Genomic DNA, 22,370 nt, shown 5'->3' with positions numbered 1-22,370 from the left:
CACAGTTTGGTTTATATGAGTGTATATGTCTTCCCAGTTTGTTTTATACATATATGGTGGTATATATTCTGTAAACCATCTGCAGCCACAGTTGTTTCTAGCTTCATGTGTATATACTCATGTATATGCTATACTTTTTTGCAACTTTTTTTTCGAATTAATAACATCTTGACGGAGCATGGTGGCTAACACCTGTAATCCCAACACTTAGGGAGGCCAAGGCAGATGGATCATCCGAGCCCAGGAGTTCAAGACCAACCTGGGCAACACAGTGAAAACCTTGTCTCTACCAAAAATACAAAAAATTAGCCAGGAGTGGTGGCAGGCGCCTGTGGTCCCAGCTACTGGGGAGACTGAGGTGGAAGGATTGCTTGAGCATGAGAGGTGGAGGTTGTGAGCCAAGATCACACCAATGCACTCTAGCCTGGGTGAGAGCGAGAGCATCGTAAAAAAAAAAAAAAAAAAAAAAAGTAGACACTTTTCTGTGTTGGTTCATACCTCATATTTTAAACTAACTAAATGGTAAACATCTGTAGTTAATTTTCTTGGGATAGATTTTTTATTTTTAAAACTTTACAGTCACTGAGTCAAAGCATTTGAACATCTTAAGGCTATTGCTACATACCCAGAAAGCCTTTTATTTTATTTTTTGTGTTTGTTTTTGAGATGGAGTCTCTGTTGCCCAGGCTGGAGTGCAGTGGCAGGATCTCTACTCACTGCAAGCTCCACCTCCCAGGTTCATGCCATTCTCCTGCCTCAGCCTCCCAAGTAGCTGGGACTACAGGCGCCTGCCACCACGCCCAGCTAATTTTTTGTGTTTTTAGTAGAGACAGAGTTTCACCATGTTGGCCAGGATCATCTCGATCTCCTGACCGCGTGATCCGCCCACCTCAGCCTCCCAAAGTGCTGGGATTACAGGCGTGAGCCACTGCATCTGGCCTGGCTTTTTTTTTTTTTTTTTTAAGAGACAGACTCTCGCTCTGTCACCCAGGCCGAAGTGCAGTGGTATGCTCATGGCTCACTGTAACCTCAAACTCCTGGGCTCAAGCCATTCTTATGCCTCATCCTCCTGAGTAGCTAGGACTACAGGTGCACACCACTATGCCTAACTAATTTTTTTAAAAAATTTTTTAGAGATGGGATTCTCAGTATGTTGCCCAGGCTGGTCTTGAACTCCCGGCCTCAAGTGATCATCCCACCTTAGCCTCCCAAGTCACTGAAAGTCACTGAGATTACAGGGCCCTGTGCCCAGCTAGTACTTTTTTTTTGAGACTGAGTCTCACTCTATTGCCCAGGCTGGAGTGCAGTGGCACAATCTCGGCTCACTGCAACCTCCACCTCCCGGGTTCAAGTGATTCTCCTGCCTCAGCCTCCTGAGTAGCTAGGATTACAGGCACCCGCCACCACGCCCAGCTAATTTTTATATTCTTAGTAGGAACAGGGTTTCACCACATTGGCCAGGCTGGTCTCGAATTCCTGACCTCAAGTGATCCACCCGCCTTGGCCTCCCAAAGTGCTGGGATTACAGGCGTGAGCCACCAAGCCCAGCCCATACTTTTTTTTTTTTTTTTTTTTTTAAATTGAGGTCTAGATAACTGCAGGGCCTGCTAACGAGAATATTGATTAGCTTCACCTGTGAGACTCACAGTTAGCCCAGATCATAGATGTTCCTGGTTAGCTTGTGTTGTGTGTCCTCAGCTGAGTTACTAATGATCCAAGAGTTTATTTCTCCAAAATGGTGTTCCACAAGACAATTGTTTAAGAGGTTCCAGAACACATTCAATGCAGACCAGGGCTTGTGGTGCTGGTGTCACAACTTTTAAACCTTACAAGCCCCCGGTAAGTTATTGCAGATCAAGTTGCCACCTGTTTCTAGGATCACAGAAGGTCCCTATAGATCAGTCTAGCCTACCCGTTTTACCAGTGAGGAAACCAAGCACCAGGAAAGGAATTGGCCATGTCACTCAGTGAGCAAACAGCTGAGTTCACACTGGAAGCTGGACGCTTGTTTGCCAGTCTGTTGTTCACATTACACTCAAGACCATAGGCAGCAGGCTGCCCAGGATGCCTCTCTTTCTCCTAGAATCTGTACAAGGAAAGTAAAGATGAAGATGCATTTCAGTATCATTTGTTAGCTTCTAGATACCTGGGAGTAACTTATTGTGGTTTTGTTGTACCGCAGGTAAACAAAGCAAACATCAATTTCTTGAGGAAACTGGTTCAAAATGGCCCTGAGGTTCACCCAGGAGCAAACTTCATTCAGCAGAGACATACACAGATGAAAAGGTAATCTTTTCCCAATCTAGTTGGATTTAACTGCTTTCTCATGGCAAAGCTCACTGTGGTCATACTCAGCCACAGAATGCAATCCAGAATACAGTTTGCGTGACATTTTGGCATGCGGAAAATATCTGTTTAAATTTCTGCGAGCCAAGGTATGTCATTTGCTCTGTTCAGTCATTGAATATACATGAAGTGCTCCTTTGTTCTCAGGCTTGTAATGTTATTGGATCCAGGAGGACAAAATACCATGGATACTAAAGTCTAAAGAGGATCATTATTGCTGGGCTTGATGGCTCACACCTGTAATCCCAGCACTTTGTGAGGCCAAGGTAGGCATATCACTTGAGGCCAGGAGTTCAAGACCAGCCTGGCCAACATGACACAGAAACCCCTTTTCTACTAAAAATACAAAAATTAGCCAGGCATGGTAGCGCACGTATGTAGTCCCAGCTACTCAGAAGGCTGAGACACAAGAATCACTTGAACCCAGGAGGCAGAGGTTGCAGTGAGCTGAGATCACACCACTGCACTCCAGCCTGGGCGACAGAGCAAGACTCTGTCTCAGAAATACAATAAATATATAACGTGGATCATTGCCTGTGTCACCTGGGCTCTCAGGGCTTTTAGCATTTCTAAAATTAGGATATATCTTTTTTTGTTTTTTCAAGACAGAGTCTTGCTCTGTTACCCAGGCTGGAGAGCAGTGGCACGATCTTGACTCACTGCAACCTCCGCCTCCCAGGTTCAAGCAAGTCTCCTGCCTCAGTCACCCGAGTAGCTGGGATTACAGGCACCCTCCACCACACCTGGCTAATGTTTGTATTTTTAGTAGCGATGGGTTTTCACCATGTTGACCAGGCTGGTCTCAAACTCCTGACCTGGTGATCCACCTGCCTCAGCCTCCCAAAGTCCTAGGATTACAGGTGTGAGCCACCACATCCGACCAGACATATCTTAAGATCAATTTATCATAGTTTTTTTTTTTTTGATGTCTCTGTCACTCAGGCTGTAGTGCAATGGCACAATCATGGCTCACTGCAGTCTCCACCTCTTGTGCTCAGGTGATCCTCCCACCTTAGCCTCCAAAGTAGATGGGATTAAAGGCACATACCCCACCACGTTTGGCTAATTTTTGTATTTTTTTGTAGAGACGAGGTCTCCCCATGTTGCCCAGTCTGGTCTCAATCTCCTGGGCTCAAGCAATCCGCCCATCTGGGCCTCCCAAAGTGCTGAGATTACAGAAGTGAGTCACCTTGCCTACCCTGTCATAGTTTAATAGGGAGTTTTTTCCTTGGCACATAAAACTATATGACCTTAAAATGGAGGCATCCTAGATTTGGTGAAATAATGTATTAATGATTGAATCCTGATCTGAAGAGGGAGAAACTTGGTGAGAGAACTTTGTTTTCACAGATCATGTTTATTGTTGCACATTCAGGTTTTTGAAATATGGAAATCGAGAAAAGATGGCTCAAGAGCTCAAGTATGGTGACATCGTAGAGAGACACCTCATTGATGGAGATGTGGTGCTGTTCAATCGGCAGCCATCGCTGCACAAATTGAGCATTATGGCTCATCTGGTGAGTAGCACTGCTTTTTTAATTTTCCATCGTGTAGAAATTTGCCATGACTGTTCAGTGCTAAACAGTGGACTTCTAAAATTAAAATTGCCTGTTATTTCAAGTTTTCATAACTTTTATTTTGAGACAGGGTCTTGCTCTGTCACCCAGGCTGGAGTGTAGTGACACAATCACAGCTCATTGCAACCTTGACCTCCCAGGCCCAAGCAAGCCTCCCACCTCAGCCTTCAAAGTAGCTGGGACCACAGATATGTGCCACCAAATCTGGCTAATTTGTTTTTTTGTTTGTTTGTTTGTTTGTTTTTGGTTGAGACGGGGGTCTCACTATATTGCCCAAGCTAGTCTGGAACTCCTGGTCTCAAGCAATCCTCCTTCAGCCTCCCAAAGTTCTGGGATTATAGGCGTGAGTAGCCCCCACAGCTGGCCCAAGCTTTCATAACTATTGGTATCCCTCTTCTCTCACATTTTAGTTTGAGTGAAACTTTTTAATTTCAAGCTTCCTTTTAGTAAGCTTTAACATTAAATTTTTAATATTTGCAACATAATATTCATACAAAACACTAAGAGAGGATTTAATTGAGAGTGACTAGCATGGTTTCACAAAAACATATACACGTATATGTGTTGTGTGCACAAACTTACGTAAAATAGGTATGGCAGAAAATTGACCTTTTTTTTTTTTTTTTTTTTTTGGAGGCAGTCTCACTCTGTTACCCAGGCTAGAGTGCAGCGGCACAATCTGGCTCATTGCAGCTTTGACCGCCTCGGCTCAAGCAATCCTCCCACCTCAGCCTGCCGTAGCTAGGACTACAGGCGTGTGCCACGATGGCCAGGTTTTTTTTGTTTGTTTTTTTTTTGAGACAGAGTCTCACTCTATTGCCCAGGCTGGTGTGCAGTGTCTCAGTCTTGGCTCACAGCAGCCTCTGCCTCCAGGTTCAAGTGAGTCTCCTGCCTTAGCCTCTCAAGTAGCTGGAGTTAGAGGTGCATGCCACCATGCCCAGCTAATTTTTGTATTTTTAGTAGAGGCAGCATTTCACCACGTTGGCCTGGCTGGTCTCAAACTCCTGACCTCAGGTGATTCACCCACCTTGGCCTCCCAAAGTGCTGCGATTACAGACATGAGCCACTGTGCCCAGCCTTTTTTTTTTTTTTTTAAGTGGAGCTGAGGTCTTGGTGTATTGCCCAGATGGGTCGCAATCTCCTGTGCTCAATGGGTCCTCCCACCTTAGCCTCCCAGAGTGCTGGGATTATAGGTATGACCCACTGTGCCCAGCCAGAAAATTGACTTTTGATTTAACTTTGCATATTAACTAAGCAACTAAAATGCTTAAAAGATTTTTTCTTTGCAGTAGTCCTCTAACTAAGACCTTAAACCATATTTTTTTGGTGATTTAGTTTTGCAACAGCAGCAGTTCCTTTTTCTGGAGATTTAAAATGCAAATGAAATACAGCTTTAATTTGTTCAATATTCATAGATTCTCCTATCTGTAAAGCTGTTAATCCATGAGCCTTTGCAAACAGTGTTTAAGCAGGCTCTTATGGTAATATTTTTTTCTAGATTCATTTTGGGGTAGTCTGAACACATATCAGTCTGTTTACGTAACAGTAGAAATAACTAAGAATTAGTTTGTGATGATAGGATTATGATTGTGAGAATGTAGAGGGTTAACTAAAGCCTTCTCTTTCTGGAATGTTTTGCTTGGCTTTGGAACATTACAAAATATAATTATTAGTTTTTTTTTTGACTAGCAGTGGCACACACCTGTAGCCCCAACTACTCAGGAGGCCGAGGCAGGAGGATCACATGAGCCTGGGAGTTCAAGTCTACAGTGTGCTATATCACGCCTATAAATAGCCACTGCACTCCAGCCTGGACAACGTTATGAGACCCTGTCTCTTAAAAAAATAAAAGTAGAAATTTTTTTTATTTGAAAATTTTGAGGCCAGGTGTGGTGGCTCATGCCTGTAATCCCAGCACTCTGGGAGGCCAAGGCAGGTGGATCACTTGAGGTCAGGAGTTCAAGACCAGCTTGGACAACATGATGAAACCCCATCTTTACTAAAATACAAAAAATTAGCCGGATGTGGTGGCACGTGCCTGTAATCCCAGCTACTTGGGAGGCTGAGGCAGGAGAATCGCTTCAACCCAGGAGGCAGAGGTTGCAGTGAGCTGAGATTGCACCACTACACTCCAGCCTAGGCGACAGACTGAAGCTCCATCTCAAAAAAAGAAAAAGAAAATTTTCAAATGTACACTAAAGTAGAAAGAATGGTCTGATGAACTTACATATTCCCATCCTCTATGTGCAATAATTTTCAAGGTTTAGCCACACTTGTTTTATCTTTCCCATTTTTCTTCAATGAACCCACATCTGTGTCATTTTTCAATATGTATCCAGTTTACATTTGTAAGAAAAATTTACATAACCACAGTGCTGTAATCATACCTAACAAAATTAACAGTCATCTCTTGGCATTCCCAGGTCCATACCTAGTTCATATTCAGATTTCCCCATTTGTCTCAAAAATGTCTTTTAGTGGTTTGTTTGAGTCAAGATGCAAGCAGTGATTCATTCTAATTAATTTATCATCATTGCCTGTGTTATTTTATTGGGCTACAAAATGGAACCCCACTTTTTGAATCTATCATTCCTTTCACATTTATTACCTAGAATTCTTATAATGGAAAATACCCGCTTGTTAATTAGGTCTGTTTGCTTGCCCAGAGGTGCAGCTCATAAAGCAAAGGCTGTGTAAATAGTTAAGTCTTTGTCCTTTATTGTCATTTTGGGAAGTAAGAACTTAGTGCTCTCCTGTGTTAATGTGCTTAGGAAAAAAATTTTTTTTTAAAAGAAAGGGCCAGGTGCGGTGGCTCATGCCTGTAATCCTGGCACTTTGGGAGGCCAAGGTGGGCAGATCATGAGGTCAGGAGTTCTAGACCAATGGTGAAACCTCATCTCTACCAAAATATAAAAATTAGCCTGGCGTGGTAGTAAATGCCTGTAATCCCAGCTACTCAGGAGGCTGAGGCAGGAGAATTGCTTGAACCGGGGAGACAGAGGCTGCAGTGAGCCGAGATCACACCATTGCACTCCAGCCAGGGCAATAGAGTGAGACTCTGTCTCAAAAAAAAGGGGGGGTTAGTGCTCAGTAACTTCCAACTAGATTGATTGGGGTTTTTTTTGTTTTGACTTTCTCTTTTTTCAGTGTCATTATAAACACATGGGTTTTTATTTAGTTGGTTTATTTTAATCAACTTCTGCTGTTAATCTTTTTGATACTTGAAACCATGACATCCTTGGCCAGTGGGAGCCTTCACATTGGCACCTTTGTTGAAATTCACTGCTTTGGTTCAATCTAATAAAGCTTCTCAAATGAGTCTTTTTTTTTTTTCTTTTTTTGAGATGGAGTCTCGCTCTATCACCCAGGCTGGGGTACAATGGCGCGATCTTGACTCACTGCAACCTCCGCCTCCTGGGTTCAAGCAATTCTCCTGCCTCAGCCTCCCAAGTAACTGGGATTACAGGCATGTGCTACCACGCCCGGCTAATTTTTGTATTTTTAGTAGAGATGGGGTTTCACCATGTTAGCCAGGCTGGGAATGAGTCTTAAATGATATATATCACTTGACAGAACATACTGGAAATCTACTTTCTTAAGCCAGTGCCGAGTTTTCCAGGAAGCCATTTTTAATGTTTCAAAACAGAGAAGCTTTTGGATAAATGCCTAAGTCCTCTTCCTGTTTTGTTTTGTGTTCCACAGGCCAGGGTCAAGCCTCACCGGACCTTCAGATTTAATGAGTGTGTCTGTACACCCTATAACGCTGACTTTGATGGTGATGAAATGAACCTTCATCTTCCTCAAACAGAAGAAGCTAAAGCAGAGGCCCTTGTTCTCATGGGGGTACGTAGGGTGGCACAGCCCAGCTTTTGCATAACAGCTGCTTGAAAGGAGGCAAAGGGAAACTTACATGAAAACACCACCACAACTAACAATGCCGAAGAAGCCAGGCTCTTTCTGTTCTTTTTTTTTTTTATTATACTTTCAGTTTTAGGGTACATGTGCACAATGTGCAGGTTTGTTACATATGTATACATGTGCCACATTGGTGTGCTGCACCCATTAACTCGTCATTTAGCATTAGGTATATCTCCTAATGCTATCCCTCCCGCCTCCCCGCGCCCCACAACAGTCCCCGGAATGTGATGTTCCCCTTCCTGTGTCCATGTGTTCTCATTGTTCAATTCCCACCTATGAGTGAGAAGATGCGGTGTTTGGTTTTTTGTCCTTGAGATAGTTAACTGAGAATGATGATTTCCAGTTTCATCCATGTCCCTACAAAGGACATGAACTCATCATTTTTTATGGCTGCATAGTATTCCACAGTGTATATGTGCCACATTTTCTTAATCCAGTCTATCGTTTTTGGACATTTGGGTTGGTTCCAAGTCTTTGCTATTGTGAATAGTGCCACAATAAACATATGTGTGCATGTGTCTTCATAGCAGCATGATTTATAGTCCTTTGAGTATATACCCAGTAATGGGATGGCTGGGTCAAATGGTATTTCTAGTTCTAGATCCCTGAGGAATCGCCACACTAACTTCCACAATGGTTGAACTAGTTTGCAGTCCCACCAACAGTGTAAAAGTGTTCCTATTTCTCCATATCCTCTCCAGCACCTGTTGTTTCCTGACTTTTTAATGATGGCCATTCTAACTGGTGTGAGATGGTGTCTCATTGTGGTTTTGATTTGCATTTCTTTGATGGCCAGTGATGATGAGCATTTTTTCATGTGTCTGTTGGCTGCATAAATGTCTTCTTTTGAGAAGTGTCTGTTCATGTCCTTTGCCCACTTTTTGATGGGGTTGTTTGTTTTTTTCTTGTAAATTTGTTTGAGTTCATTGTAGATTCTGGATATTAGCCCTTTGTCAGATGAGTAGGTTGCGAAAATTGTCTCCCATTTTGTAGGTTGCCTGTTCACTCTGATGGTAGTTTCTTTTGCTGTGCAGAAGCTCTTTTGTTTAATTAGATCCCATTTGTCAATTTTGGCTTTTGTTGCCATTGCTTTTGGTGTCTTAGACATGAAGTCCTTGCCCATGCCTATGTCCTGAATGGTATTGCCTAGGTTTTCTTCTAGGGTTTTTATGGTTTTAGGTCTAACGTGTAAGTCTTTAATCCATCTTGAATTAATTTTTGTATAAGGTGTAAGGAAGGGATCCAGTTTCAGCTTTCTACATATGGCTAGCCAGTTTTCCCAGCACCATTTATTAAATAGGGAATCCTTTCCCCATTGCTTGTTTTTGTCAGGTTTGTCAAAGATCAGATAGTTGTAGATATGCGGTGTTATTTCTGAGGGCTCTGTTCTGTTCCATTGATCTATATGTCTGTTTTGGTACCAGTACCATGCTGTTTTGGTTACTGTAGCCTTGTAGTATAGTTTGAAGTCAGGTAGCATGATGCCTCCAGCTTTGTTCTTTTGGCTTAGGATTGACTTGGCGATGCAGGCTCTTTTTTGGTTCCATTTGAACTTTAAAGTAGTTTTTTCCCATTCTGTGAAGAAAGTCATTGGTAGCTTGATGGGGATGGCATTGAATATATAAATTACCTTGGGCAGGATGGTCATTTTCACAATATTGATTCTTCCAACCCATGAGCATGGAATGTTCTTCCATTTGTTTGTATCCTCTTTTATTTCATTGAGCAGTGGTTTGTAGTTCTCCTTGAAGAGGTCCTTCACGTCTCTTTCTGTTCTTAAATCCGACCACTAACTGCCTATATATCTCTCTTTTTATTGGTTTCTTTTGAGCCTTTGAAGAATCTCTCGTGGAAATTATAGTGTATACATGAGTTAGGGTCTGTAACAGATGATTGAGGGGATTTTCTGGCCTATAAATGTGGGTTCTGGGAGAAAATGTACACATGAGGGCCAGTTATGTCAAGGTAAGAAAAGAATATAGCAATTTCAATGCTGGAGGTCACAGGGGAAGAAGATGTCCTACCTAAGTAAATTTTCCAGTAGCTGAAGATTCTTTAAGCACCAGCACATTTTATTGAACATTCTGAATGGAAACCTTCCTAAACTATATTACATACTTCGTCTTCTTAAAGGATGCAGTATTATACATAAAGATAACTCTTACCACCACTTTATTTGACAAATGTGTAAGGAGTGCCCAGTAGATGCTGCAGGAGATCGGTGATAGTGAGGCACGTGCCTGCTCTTAAGGAGCTTACAGTTGGGCTTTAACTGTTGGCACAGGCTGGCACGGTGGCTCAGGCCTGTAATCCTAGCACTATAGGAAGCCTAGGCAGGTGGTTCACTTGAGCTCAGGAGTTCAAGACCAGCCCGGACAACATGGTGAAACTCCATCTCTACAAAAACTACAAAAATTAGCCAGGTGTGGTGGTGCACGCCTGTAGTCCCAGCTACTCAGGAAGCTGAAGCGGGAGGATTGCTTGGGCCCAGGAGGTTGAGGCTGCAGTGAGCTGTGATTCCACCACTGCAGTTCAGCCTGGGCAACAGAGCAAGACCCTGTCTCAAAAGAAAAAAAAAAAACCTGTTGGCACTACAGGTACTATTCACTCCTGACCCAGCAATAGCACAGTGGGACATGGCACCTGCTGTGTAGGATTCTCCCCTCCTGAACTTCATGATCCCCAACCATTGAGTATTTTAGAGCTTCGGGCTTTCTTTTTTCAGTATTCCAACCTCCTATATTAGGAACTGGTAAGTCTTATAGTTGTAAGTGTCCCTGCCTCCCAAAGCATTTATTACCATTTCTGATGTGATGCTTTTAACCTGTTTTGGTTTAGGCTTTTAGTATTGCATGCATCGTTTTGGGGTTTTAAGTTGTATATATGTTTAGATTTATTTTCTTTTTCTTTTTTTTTTTTTTTTTTTTGTTTGTTTGTTTGAGACGGAGTTTCACTCTTGTTGCCCAGGCTGGAGTGCAATGACATGATCTCGGCCCACTGCAACCTCTACCTCCCAGGTTCAAGTGATTCTCCTGCCTCAGCCTCCTGAGTAGCTGGGATTACAGGCATCTGCCACCACACCCAGCTAATTTTGTACTTTTAGTAGAGACAGGATTTCACCACATTCGTCAGGCTGGTCTTGAACTCCCAACCTCAGGTGATCCGCCCGACTCGGCCTCCCCAAATGCTGGGATTATAGGTGTGAGCCACTGCACCTGGCCTTAGATTTATTTTCTATAATGAGCATATATTATTTTTATAACAAAAAGTAATTTTTAGAATGCTGCTAGAAATAATAGCTATCAGCTTGCAACCAACCATTTAGACTTTGCTGTCGACTCTGCCATTGAGGATCCGTACTGTGGACATTGTGTTAAAACTGCATATTTCATTGGTTACAAATGGCAATAATAAAAGTCTCCAAGGATTTTGGGGTAGAAGAATCCTTAGTTACCATGTGGACAAGTTTCCTCAAGTGAGAAAATACCTATCATTCTGATTTAGCAATGCTGTTCTCAGTGGAGTGCATAGGGCTCTAATTTGGATGTGCGCCCAAATTACCCAGGAGACCTTTTCAAAATACATGAATCTCAGCCCCTTGCACTCTGCTTCTACCCCTAGACTACCTGTATCCCACCTCAGAGAGAGTCTGTAAACCAGGAGTAAGAGCAGTCAGGCAGTGTGCAATAAAGAGGCACATCTGGCTGAATAGTTGTCTCCCACTCTGGTTGAAGGGTCCCTGCTTTGGATAGTGGCTCAGAAGTAGGTGGTAATGGGCCTTTGTCTGAGAGGACCCTGCTTTCTGGGTGAAAAGGCCCAGAAAACCCACAAATACACATTTGCATTTTCATATCAAGATTAGAGCAAATGTACTCTCATACACACAGAGCCTTCTTTACATGAGTTAATTATGTTTTACTACCTAACACCCTTTTTTGCCCAACATAGGCCCTCATTAAATGTTTAATTAAATTCTGTTGTTGGATTGATTATTATTAGAACGTAATGTCTTAACCAAGGGACATTTAACAGTTCTGTCGTCATTGTGGACAAGTGTGGAATTGGTTGGCTTCAGAGGTCACAACGCTCCTCATCATTCACAGAAATGAATTCTCTTTGGAGAAGCGCATATAGTAATAACAATAGGGCTGGGTGCAGCAGCTCATGCCTGTAATACCAGCACTTCAGGAGGCTGAGGTGGGAGGATCAATTGAGCCCAGGAGTTCGAGACCAGTCTGGGCAACAAAGTAAGACCCCATCTGCACAAAAAAAATGCAAAAACTTAGCTGGGCATGATGATGTGGGCCTGTAGTCCTAGCTACTTGGGAGGCTGAGCTGGGAGGATCACTTGAGCCCCACGAGGTTGAGGCTGCAGTGAGCCATATTTGCACCACTGCACTCTAACCTGGGCTATAAGCAAGACTCTGTCTCAAAAACAAACAACAATAAAATCTTCTTACATGGGTAGAGTTTTTCATAGAATTCTGAAACAACTTCACTTGGTATTTCATTTTGGTGTTGGTAGGACCCTCCTAGGTCAATCTTGCTGGTATTTTTTTCTCTCCCCTTAACAGATAAAGGAACTGGGAGTTAGTGACAAAGCTGGGATTCAGACCCCTGGCTTTCATTTCTCAGCCTCGTCCTTCTGCTACTCTGTATTTTTTCATAACTATTCAAAAACCTTGTGATTCAGGCTTTGGGCTGCATCATGCGTCCGAGAACAGCTAACTGACTGCGCTTACTTTTCCTACAGACTAAAGCAAATCTTGTAACCCCGAGGAACGGGGAACCACTGATTGCTGCTATTCAGGATTTTCTAACAGGTAGGTTGGTGAAGTTCACTTGAAAGGAGACTTCTGACTGGAACACGGTGTTCCTCATTCATAGTGATTCATGTGATGACTTGAAAAGCTATTTTAATAGCCTGTGTTTAATTTGGTTTTTTGTTTACTAAGTTTGATCATGAACCTCCCCGTGGTTTTTTTTTTCTTTTTTTTTTAATTGGTTGGTTATTCATTAATTTGGCAAGTCTTTAGTGAGCTCCTCTCATGGACTGGGCATTTTCTAAACCTAGTGTCTGGCTTAGAATCTGTCCACTTTGCCTGGGGATACAGCAGTGAACAAAACAAAGTCACGTTCCTGTGGAGGTAGATCCTAGTTGGAGGAGAAAGCCAGTAAGCGGCTGTTTGTTTCAATTCACGCTGTTGGTCATGGTTCAAATTTATTTTAAAATTGAAACCTTGCAGTATTCTCACAATTTCATTCCTTTTCTTTGTTTTGTGTTGGTTCCTAACGCTTAGGTGCCTATCTGCTCACTCTCAAGGACACTTTCTTTGATCGAGCCAAGGCTTGCCAAATCATTGCTTCAATACTGGTTGGCAAGGATGAGAAAATTAAAGTTCGCCTCCCACCGCCTACGATCCTAAAGGTGTGTGTGGGAATTGTGTGTTGGTGCACAGGTGTGTGTATGTGTCTGTGGGGGTAGACTGGTGAAATGAGTGGAACCGTGTTGGTGCCAGGCTTGAGTGCAGTCCCTGGGCCGCCTGGCTTTGTCTACTGAAGGGGGATTGAGACCAGGCTTAGCCACTGACTCTCAGGCTTCCTCCCCTCCCTCAGCCTGTCACCCTGTGGACCGGAAAGCAGATCTTCAGTGTCATCCTCAGGCCTAGCAATGACAATCCAGTGAGGGCCAACCTGCGAACCAAGGGCAAGCAGTACTGTGGCAAAGGGGAAGATCTCTGTGCCAATGATTCCTGTGAGTGGACAGAACTCGGGTGGGGAGGAGGAGGAACGTGACAGAAAAGCAAGTGGCTGCTCATCAGCTTTGCTGGTACCTTCGCGAAGCAAGCAAATTCATTGTTTCTCTAAGCCTTGGGTGGAAAGTTTTTTCTTCAGGAAAATGTAGCTGGTATTTCTTCTCTCAGATGTAATTCCCCATTTCTCTTAAAAATAGAGATCATGTAGACATGTGACGCAGTGGTTAGAATGTTCTCTCTGTGTTTTGTCTTAAGTGACTAGTTTTTCTCACTTAGTAGTTTGTCTTTATTTTGTCATCTTTTTGGTGGGGGCAATAAACAAGGATTTTACTATTTAAGGCATTTAATTTTTTTTTTTTTTTTTTGAGACCAAGTCTTGCTCTGTCGCCCAGGCTGGAGTGCAGTGGCGCAATCTCAGCTGACTGCAACTTCCACCTACTGGGTTCAGCGATTCTTCTGCCTCAGCCTCCCGAGTAGCTTGGATTACAGGCGCCCACCACCATGCCTGGCTTATTTTTGTATTTTTAGTAGAGACGGGGTTTCACCATGTTGGCCAGGCTGGTCTTGAACTCCTGACCTCAAGTGATCCGCCTTGCCCTCCCAAAGTACTGGGATTATAGGCGTGAGCCACTGCACCCAGCCTGGATTGATTTTTTTTTTTTTTTTTAATAAAGACAAACAGGTTCTCCCTACGTTGCCCAGGCTGGTCTCGAACTCCTAGGCTCAAGCAATCCTCCCACCTCAGCCTCCCAAAGTGCTGGGATTACAGGTGTGAGCCACCACACCCAGCCAGGGAAAGGATTTACATGCAAGTCATCTGAGTCTGTCTAAACCAGTTCAACGCGAAGTGCAGTCCACGGAGCCCTGCTGTTTAGCCAGCATCCATTGAGTTACTTTCTGATGTGAGCGCATTCGCTCACCCAGACCACTACCAAACAGTTCCCCGGCAGCCTAGTTTGAGTAGCACTGATTTAGAATGGGCTTTGCTAGCGAGACCTTGGGACTAGAAATGGATCTCCAGGACTCTGTACTGAAGAACTGAATTGCAGAGTTCTTCTTCTGGTCAGGATTTCTGCTGTCTTCTAATGAAGAGCAAATGTTTTGAAGGGCACTGATACTCCTCAGGCTTATTTCTTTGGAAATATGCTCTCTGATCTTTAAAATACTTCAGCTTCTTGTTTTAGACTGTGTTTTGTTTCTTTTTGGATATGAATTTCATTTGGTTGTTATATAGGCTGTACATGATGGTACCTTTGTTAATATCTTATATGAGTAACAAATTGTTTATAGTTTATAGAGCACTTCACTGTATGTTATTTCATCTGATGCTCAAAATATCCCATAACATAAAGATGACAAGTGCTTGATACTGTTACCCACAGTTCACAGATGAGGAGAGTGAGGGTCAACTGGTATATTTCACGGTTAGGACTACACACTAACTGGAGTTTTTATATTTTTCAAAAATTCCCAAGTTTTCCTTTAACCCCTCCCCCCCCCAAAAAAAAAAGCTTTGAGGAGAATTCCTGTTTGTTCTGCTTTAAGTGTCAGTATGGGAACATATTTTCTCAACTGTCTCAAATTCATTTTGGAATAAGGCAAAGTAATAAATAATTGTTGTCTAAATATATAATCATTCTTCCAGATGTTACAATCCAGAACAGTGAGTTGATGAGTGGCAGCATGGACAAAGGTACCCTAGGGTCAGGATCCAAGAACAATATTTTTTACATTTTGCTGCGAGACTGGGGGCAGAATGAAGCTGCGGATGCCATGTCACGGCTCGCCAGGCTGGCTCCTGTCTACCTGTGTGAGTATCTCAGCATCCTTCTTTTAGTTAAAGCTGCAGTTGTTAGAGACTTAAGGATTTATGTTATTTTGTTCTTTTACTGCCATTTCATCCCCACCACACATATACATACAGAAAAAGATACTCGTTCCAGGCTAAATCATGTATGCTGTTATTAATGAAATTAACTCAGTACTGAATAGTTTCACAACAGATTTGATTTTGCTTTTCAGTTCTCTTCTCAAAACCAGCAGTAGCTCCCTACAGTCTTCTAGACAGGGTTAGATTATAAAACATCCTTGATGGGCTGCTTCCAAGGTACCTGTGGAAGCACTAGAACACTCGGGGCTGGCTGTCCATGATTCAGTTCTCCAAGATTACTCAATATTTGCCTACTATGCTTTCACTGTTCTATTTTGTTTGTTTGTTTGTTTGTTTGCTCATGCTTTGAGTGGGCCATGAGTCAAGTGATGTTTGCATGCCCCCAAAACTTTATTCTACTCTTATACTTGCCTGGGTATACAATTTTAGATTGAAAATTATTCTCCCTCAGAATTTTGAAGGTACTGCTCTACTTTCTTCTTGCTTTCAGAGTTGTTAACGGGTATTGTCATTCTTATTCCCCAGTTTTTGTATTTGATTTTTTTTTTTTGAAGATAGGGTCTTGCTCGGTCACCCACGCTGGAGTGCAGTGGTGTGATCTTGGTTCATGCAGCCTCTCGAGCAGCTAGGACTACAGGCATGTGCCACCATGCCCAACTAAGTTTTGTAGAAATGAAGTCTCACTATGTTGCCCAGGCTGGTCTTGAACTCCTGGGCTCAAGTGATCCGCCTGCCTCTGCTTCCCAAAGTGCTAGGATTACAGGCATGAGCTACCATGCCTGGCCCTTGAATTGTTTTTTCATCCTAGAAACTTTCAGAATCCTCTCTGTTCTCACTCTGAAAGTTCACAACAATATACCTTTGGTGTGGGTCTTTTTTCATTCAGTGTATTAAGCACTCGGTAATTTCTTTTAATCTGCAACTGTGTGTCCTTCCATTCTGGAAATTTTCTTATGTTATTTCTTTAATAATTTTCTCTTTTTTACTTTCTCTGTTCTTTCTTTTTGGAACTTCTGTTAATTACATATTAGAACTCCTAGATTAATTATCTAATTATTTATCTTCTTTTCTGTTTGCCATCTCTTTATTCTAGATTCACTTTATCTTTTAATACTTCTGTTGATTTTTAAAACTTTATCACTATCATGTATTTAATTTCCAATAATATTTTTCAATATTCTTACTCACAGGTAGTGTTTTTTTTTTTTTTTTTTTTTTGGAGACGGAGTCTTGCTCAGTCGCCAGGCTGGAGTGCAGTGACGCAATCTCAGCTCGCTGCAACCTCCGCCTCCCAGGCTCAAGTGATTCTCCTGCCTCAGCCTCCTGAGTAGCTGGGACTACAGGTGCCTGCCACCATGCCCGGCTAATTTTTGTGTTTTTAGTAGAGACGGGGTTTCACCATGTTGGCCAGGGTGGTCTCGAACTCCTGACCTCAAGTGATCCGCCCACCTCGGCCTCCCAAAGTGCTGGGATTACAGGCGTGAGCCACTGCGCCCAGCCTGCTTTGTTTTTAAAGCTTTCTTGTTTTGACCCCTGAATGTATCTTCTCTCATCACTCTGAGAGAATATTATTCATAGTTTTATTATATTTGCTTCCTGAATTTTCTGTGTCCTTTTAGTTTCTTTTTCCCGTGCATTTGTGTCTTTTGTCTTTCATGTTAAAATCTTTCCTCAAACATCTGGTGGTCCTTCAGGAGTAAGGACTGAAACACTGATTGGAAATGGAGCTGACTGGTTGCTGGACCTCTCAGTTTTTTTATTGAGGAAAAAAATCTATTGAGGGGCTACCCAATATCCTTATTAGTAACACTTTTCTCTAGGGAAGCTTGATTTCCCAGAGATGTCTTTTGCAGTCTCCATCTCCTAACTTAGGTTAGAGACCTGGCTATTGGGATTCCGGGAGCTGCGCAGGGAATCAGGCTTAGGGTTTTCAAGCATGGAATATACAGACTTTCCTTCAGTGCTCTTATTTACAGTTATTTCATCTGCCTGGTATTCCTAGACCCAGAGCCTCTCTGATTCCATTTCGCTGGGAGTGAACTCCCATCTCCTACAGGAATAAGGGCCTGGAGCCTTCCTTATACAGCCTTTCCACTAGGTTTCCTTGTTTCCAGCACATTCGTCATCTCCAGCATTTGCAGAACCTAATGATCTCATTTCTGAGCCTTTCCAGGCCCATTAGTCCTCTCATCTACAGATACTTGTAGGTCATACCTTCCTATCCTGCTAAGCCAGAAACCACTCATTCACTCTCTTTATTTCTACATACAGTACATTGTGGCTAGGATCAATGGTGGCATCTAGTTCCATCAAAGGTGGAGAATACTTTTGTGTATGTGTGACACAGGGTCTTGCTCTGTTGCCCAGGCTGGAGCGCAGTGATGTGCTTATGGCTCATTGCAACCTCCACCTCCCAAGTAGCTGGGACTACTGGCATGTGCCACCATGCCCGGCTAATATTTTAAGGTTTTTGTAGAGATGAGGCCGATCACAAACATCTGGGCTCAAGCGAGCCTCCTGCCTCAGCCTCCCAAAGTGCTGGGATTACGAGCCTGAGCCACTGCACCCAGCCCTCAGGCCACCCTTTAGTGTTTAATGTCATTGTGCTTTAGATAATAGTTGGAAACAGTATTGTGTTTCCCCACCAGATCGTAAGGTCTCTGAGAGAAGTCAGTTGAGTCTTAGTCATTTTGTATAACTCCCTAATGACTGAGAAAGAAAGCCATTATTTAATTGAATTGTGATGAATTCTGTGAAGATATACACTTTTTTATACTTTATACATACGTAGTTTATATATAGTACAAACTATATCTAGCAGGCATAAATTATATTTAGTAGGTTTGCTGAGTCTCATTTATGGCCCTTTCTTCCTGCTGTACCAACTCTACAGCTAACCGTGGTTTCTCAATTGGGATCGGTGATGTCACACCTGGCCAAGGACTGCTAAAGGCCAAGTATGAGTTGCTGAATGCTGGCTACAAGAAATGTGATGAGTACATCGAAGCCCTGAACACGGGCAAGCTGCAGCAGCAGCCTGGCTGCACTGCTGAGGAGACCCTGGAGGTGAGCCCGGCCCTTTGGTTCAGGGTCGCCGCTTTCCGTGCACAGTGGCTAAGGTGGTGCCCTCTGGGGTTGTGCTGAGCCATGAAGAGAGGTAGCAAAGGAGTGGGGCAAGTCAAGGCAGTGGCGTCTGTCCCGTTGGGGCCCTGGGCTCACTGTGTGTGTCCTCATTTGTTTCCTGAGGGTAGGGCCTTTCATCAGATCCTCATGTCCCTCATAGCTTTCACATCCAGGTGTTGAAAACATAGCCATCTGTTCATTCAGCCACACGGGGCTGCTCTTGTTCCGGTGGCACACTCAGGTCGCTTCTATAACTGGTACTTGAGTGCTCCTGCCTTTTCTATTTTCAGCATCCTTCAAGTAGAAACTGACACCACAGCTCTTTGGTTTTTGGGGGTTTGGTTTTTGTTTTTGTTTTTGTTTTTGTTTGAGAGGGAGTCTCACTCTTCATAGTTTTATGAAGCACTCCAGCCAGGCTGGAATGCAGTGGTACGATCTTGGCTCACGGCAACGTCTGACTCCCTGGTTCAAGCGATTTTCCTGCCTCACCCTCCCAAGTAGCAGAGATTACAGGCACATGCCACCATGACCAGCTAATTTTTGTATTTTTAGTAGAGACAGGGTTTCACCATGTTGGCCAGGATGGTCTCAATCTCCTGACCTCGTGATCCATCCGCCTCAGCCTTCCAAAGTGCTGGGATTACAGGTGTGAGCCACTAAGCCCAGCCAGTTTTTTTTTTTTTTTTTTTTTTTTTTTTTGAGACGGAGTCTTGTTCTGTCACCCAGGCTGGAGTGCAGTAGCGCAATCTCGGCTCACTGCAAGCTCCGCCTCCCGGGTTCACGACATTCTCCTGCCTCAGCCTCTTCGAGTAGCTGGGACTACAGGCGCCTGCCACCACGCCCGGCTAATTTTTTGTATTTTTAGTAGAGACGGGGTTTCACCGTGGTCTCTATCTCCTGACCTCATGATCCGCCCGCCTCGGCCTCCCAAAGTGCTGGGATTACAAGCGTGAGCCACCGCGCCCGGCTGTTGTTGTTGTTTTAGGATGGAGTCTCACTTTGTCGCCCAGGCTGGAGTGCAGTGGTGCAGTCTCATCTCACTGCAACCTCTACCTCCCGGGTGCAAGCAATTATCCCTGCCTCAACATCCTGAGTAGCTGGGATTACAGGCACCCATCACCATGCCCAGCTAATTTTTTTTTGTATTTTTAGTAGAGACAGGGTTTTGCCATGTTGGCCAGCCTGGTCTCGAACTCCTGACCTCAGGTGATCCACCCACCTCGGCCTCTCAAAGTGCTAGAATTACAGGCATGAGCCACCGCGCCCAGCCTCACCACAGCTCTTTGAATGTATGGTCTTTGAAAGAGACTTGGATGCAGAAGAGGGAGAATTCATGTCTAATAGTCACATCCCCAGCCTGCTGCCCCTCATTTGAAACTATTTTAGCTAAGATCTCAACCAGCATGGGTCAGAATCAGAATCACCACCAGCCTGTGAGAGTGCACCAGGCTTTGACCTGGCTGTCTTCTGCCTCACCGATAACCCATGGCACTGAGCTTTGATTCACCTGAGTGTGGAAGAAAGGCTCTTTAAGCATTAGGAAGTTTTCTGATGAAATACATTTTCTAAAGCAGGGAGAAACCAGAATTTTGTTAGGTATTTACCATTAGCTCATTCTTAATCTTACTTTCACTGAGTCTTAAAGAGAGAGAAAAGGATATCCCTCACTGGTACCTCCTAGAAAATTACACGAGGACTCTGCAGCAGCAATTTTTCATGGAACGAGACTCGTAACTGATTGAGCATCCTAGTTTGTAAGTTGAGGAGTAACTGTGGATGAGCTCATGAGCTGGAATATTCTTGTGAAGTCACCTCATCACATGCCTAGCTTGTGGACATTCAGATGTGTGCTTGGCAAGAAAAAGTAGAAAGACAAATTTACAAACAGTACAAGCAATTCTCTTTTACATACCACATATTATCTTAATACATTTGTATGGGGTGCATGTGTGTGTCCACACAGCTATTTGTATACAGATATTTTGTTGTGTAGGGTAGCATACACAAAGCCATACATTCTACCTTATGGGCCATTTAAAGGATTTTTCAAGTTTTTATTACTGTCAGTTTTAGGCCAGGCTTGGTGACTTATGCCTATAATCAAGGCAGGAAGATCCCTTGAGGCCAGGAGTTCAAGACCAACCTGGGCAGCATAGCAAGACCCCATCTCTACAAAAAAATTTTAAAAATTAACCAGGCCTGGTAGGGACATATACCTGTAGTCCTAGCTACTCAGGGGTCTGGGGCAGGAGGATCGCTTGAGCCTGGGAGTTTGAGGCTGCAGTGAGCTGTGATTATGCCATTGTACACCAACCTCAGCAACAGAGCGAGATCCTGTCACTAACAAAAACAAAAAAAAAGAAAAACTTTTTGCTTTATACACTGATTTTATAGCCTTGTAGAAGATGCATGTGTTCATATAGCCAGGGCATTTTGCTCCTTTAAGGTTCTGAAACATTTATTGATCAGAAATCGGGCATCTTGCCTCAGTATTTTCAAATTTCTTTAAATGTTAGATTGAACATTTTTAATCCACAGAGGCAATGAGGACACCCCACCAAGCATCTCCTTTTCTCCCACTAGGCACTGATCCTGAAGGAGCTGTCTGTGATCCGTGACCACGCTGGCAGTGCTTGCCTCCGGGAGCTGGACAAGAGCAACAGCCCCCTCACCATGGCTCTGTGTGGCTCCAAAGGTGTGCATGCCCCTCTCTCACCTGCTGGCAGTGTGTTCTCCATACAGGCTGTTTGGCTCCAGAAAATGTGACAGTTACAACTCCAAACAGGCATTTCATTTATTCAAGGGGATCTTTTTAAATCAGAGAGAGAGAGACTTAATTATCTGCATTTTGGGAAGTGTAACTGCTTTGGAGGAACTTGTTGGTAATGTGTGTGGATTCTGAGTTCGAGGGTGCTTTGAGCAAACGAAAAAAAAATGAGGCTAGATGCAGTGGCTCATGCCTGTAATCCCAGCACTTTGGGAGGCCGAGGCCAATGGATTGCTTGAGCCCAGGAGTTCGAGATCAGCCTGGGCAATATGCCGAAACCCCATCTCTACAAAAAATACAACAACAACAAAAAAAATTAGCTGGGCATGGTGGCTTGTGCCTGTCATCCCAGCTACTCAGGAGGCTGAGATGGGAGGATCACTTGAGCCCAGCAGGTCAGGCAGGTTGAAGAAGAAGAAAGCCAGGGATTTTTTTAATATACTTAATGATGTGGCAGAATTCTTTAATTTTGTAGATACAGAGGCCCTCAAAGCATTTGGTTTCATGATAATGCATTCAAATTCAAAACCTCTGTGCTTCTATTTCTGTACACTTTTTTTTAGCAGGATAAAGTCCAATCTCTTTAACTTTGCTGCCTTTCACCCCATTGCTCTCCTGCTTCCTGCCCGCAGGACATAGCCCACACTTTCCCACTTCTGTCTTTGCTTCCCACTTTTCCACCCACTTTGGAATTCCTCCCCCTCTCCCTTTATGTCCAAATCATAATGTCCTACAGGAGTCCAACCTAGACTTGCTGAAGCCTCCTTGAAGACTCGCCTGTCACTTCCCCAGCCTTTCCTCCAACCCACGCATGCTCCTGGCTCCTGTTGCCCTCGTTCCGCCTTTCTTGGGTTCCCGACAGCTCCTTGTTGTCTTGATGGTATTTCTGTCTTTTACTCTTCCAGGACCATGACCTTGTTGAGCATAAGGGCCTATTGCTGTTTTACCCTTCCGATCTGCATGCACTTCAATTAGTGTTATTTTGGTAAATG

At 43.6% G+C, this 22,370-nt stretch overlaps 1 protein-coding gene across 1 annotated transcript in view; it reads left to right on the top strand.

Annotated features, from left to right (window-relative positions):
- POLR3A (RNA polymerase III subunit A) overlaps window positions 1–22,370 on the top strand; it is a 58,948-nt gene that overhangs the window by 15,418 nt on the left and 21,160 nt on the right. Inside the window, exons 9-17 of the mRNA XM_030797605.1 lie at window positions 2,183–2,286; window positions 3,722–3,863; window positions 7,626–7,766; window positions 12,595–12,664; window positions 13,142–13,269; window positions 13,458–13,596; window positions 15,243–15,407; window positions 18,382–18,554; window positions 21,195–21,306. Of these exons, the coding sequence (XP_030653465.1) occupies window positions 2,183–2,286; window positions 3,722–3,863; window positions 7,626–7,766; window positions 12,595–12,664; window positions 13,142–13,269; window positions 13,458–13,596; window positions 15,243–15,407; window positions 18,382–18,554; window positions 21,195–21,306 (1,174 nt within the window). The remainder of the gene's footprint in view (window positions 1–2,182; window positions 2,287–3,721; window positions 3,864–7,625; window positions 7,767–12,594; window positions 12,665–13,141; window positions 13,270–13,457; window positions 13,597–15,242; window positions 15,408–18,381; window positions 18,555–21,194; window positions 21,307–22,370) is intronic.

The sequence above is a fragment of the Nomascus leucogenys genome, chromosome 18 (assembly GCF_006542625.1).
Source record: "Nomascus leucogenys isolate Asia chromosome 18, Asia_NLE_v1, whole genome shotgun sequence".
Taxonomy (NCBI): domain Eukaryota; kingdom Metazoa; phylum Chordata; class Mammalia; order Primates; family Hylobatidae; genus Nomascus; species Nomascus leucogenys.
The sequence above is the reverse complement of the archived record's forward strand: the minus strand, read 5'-3'. Positions and strand labels throughout refer to the sequence as shown.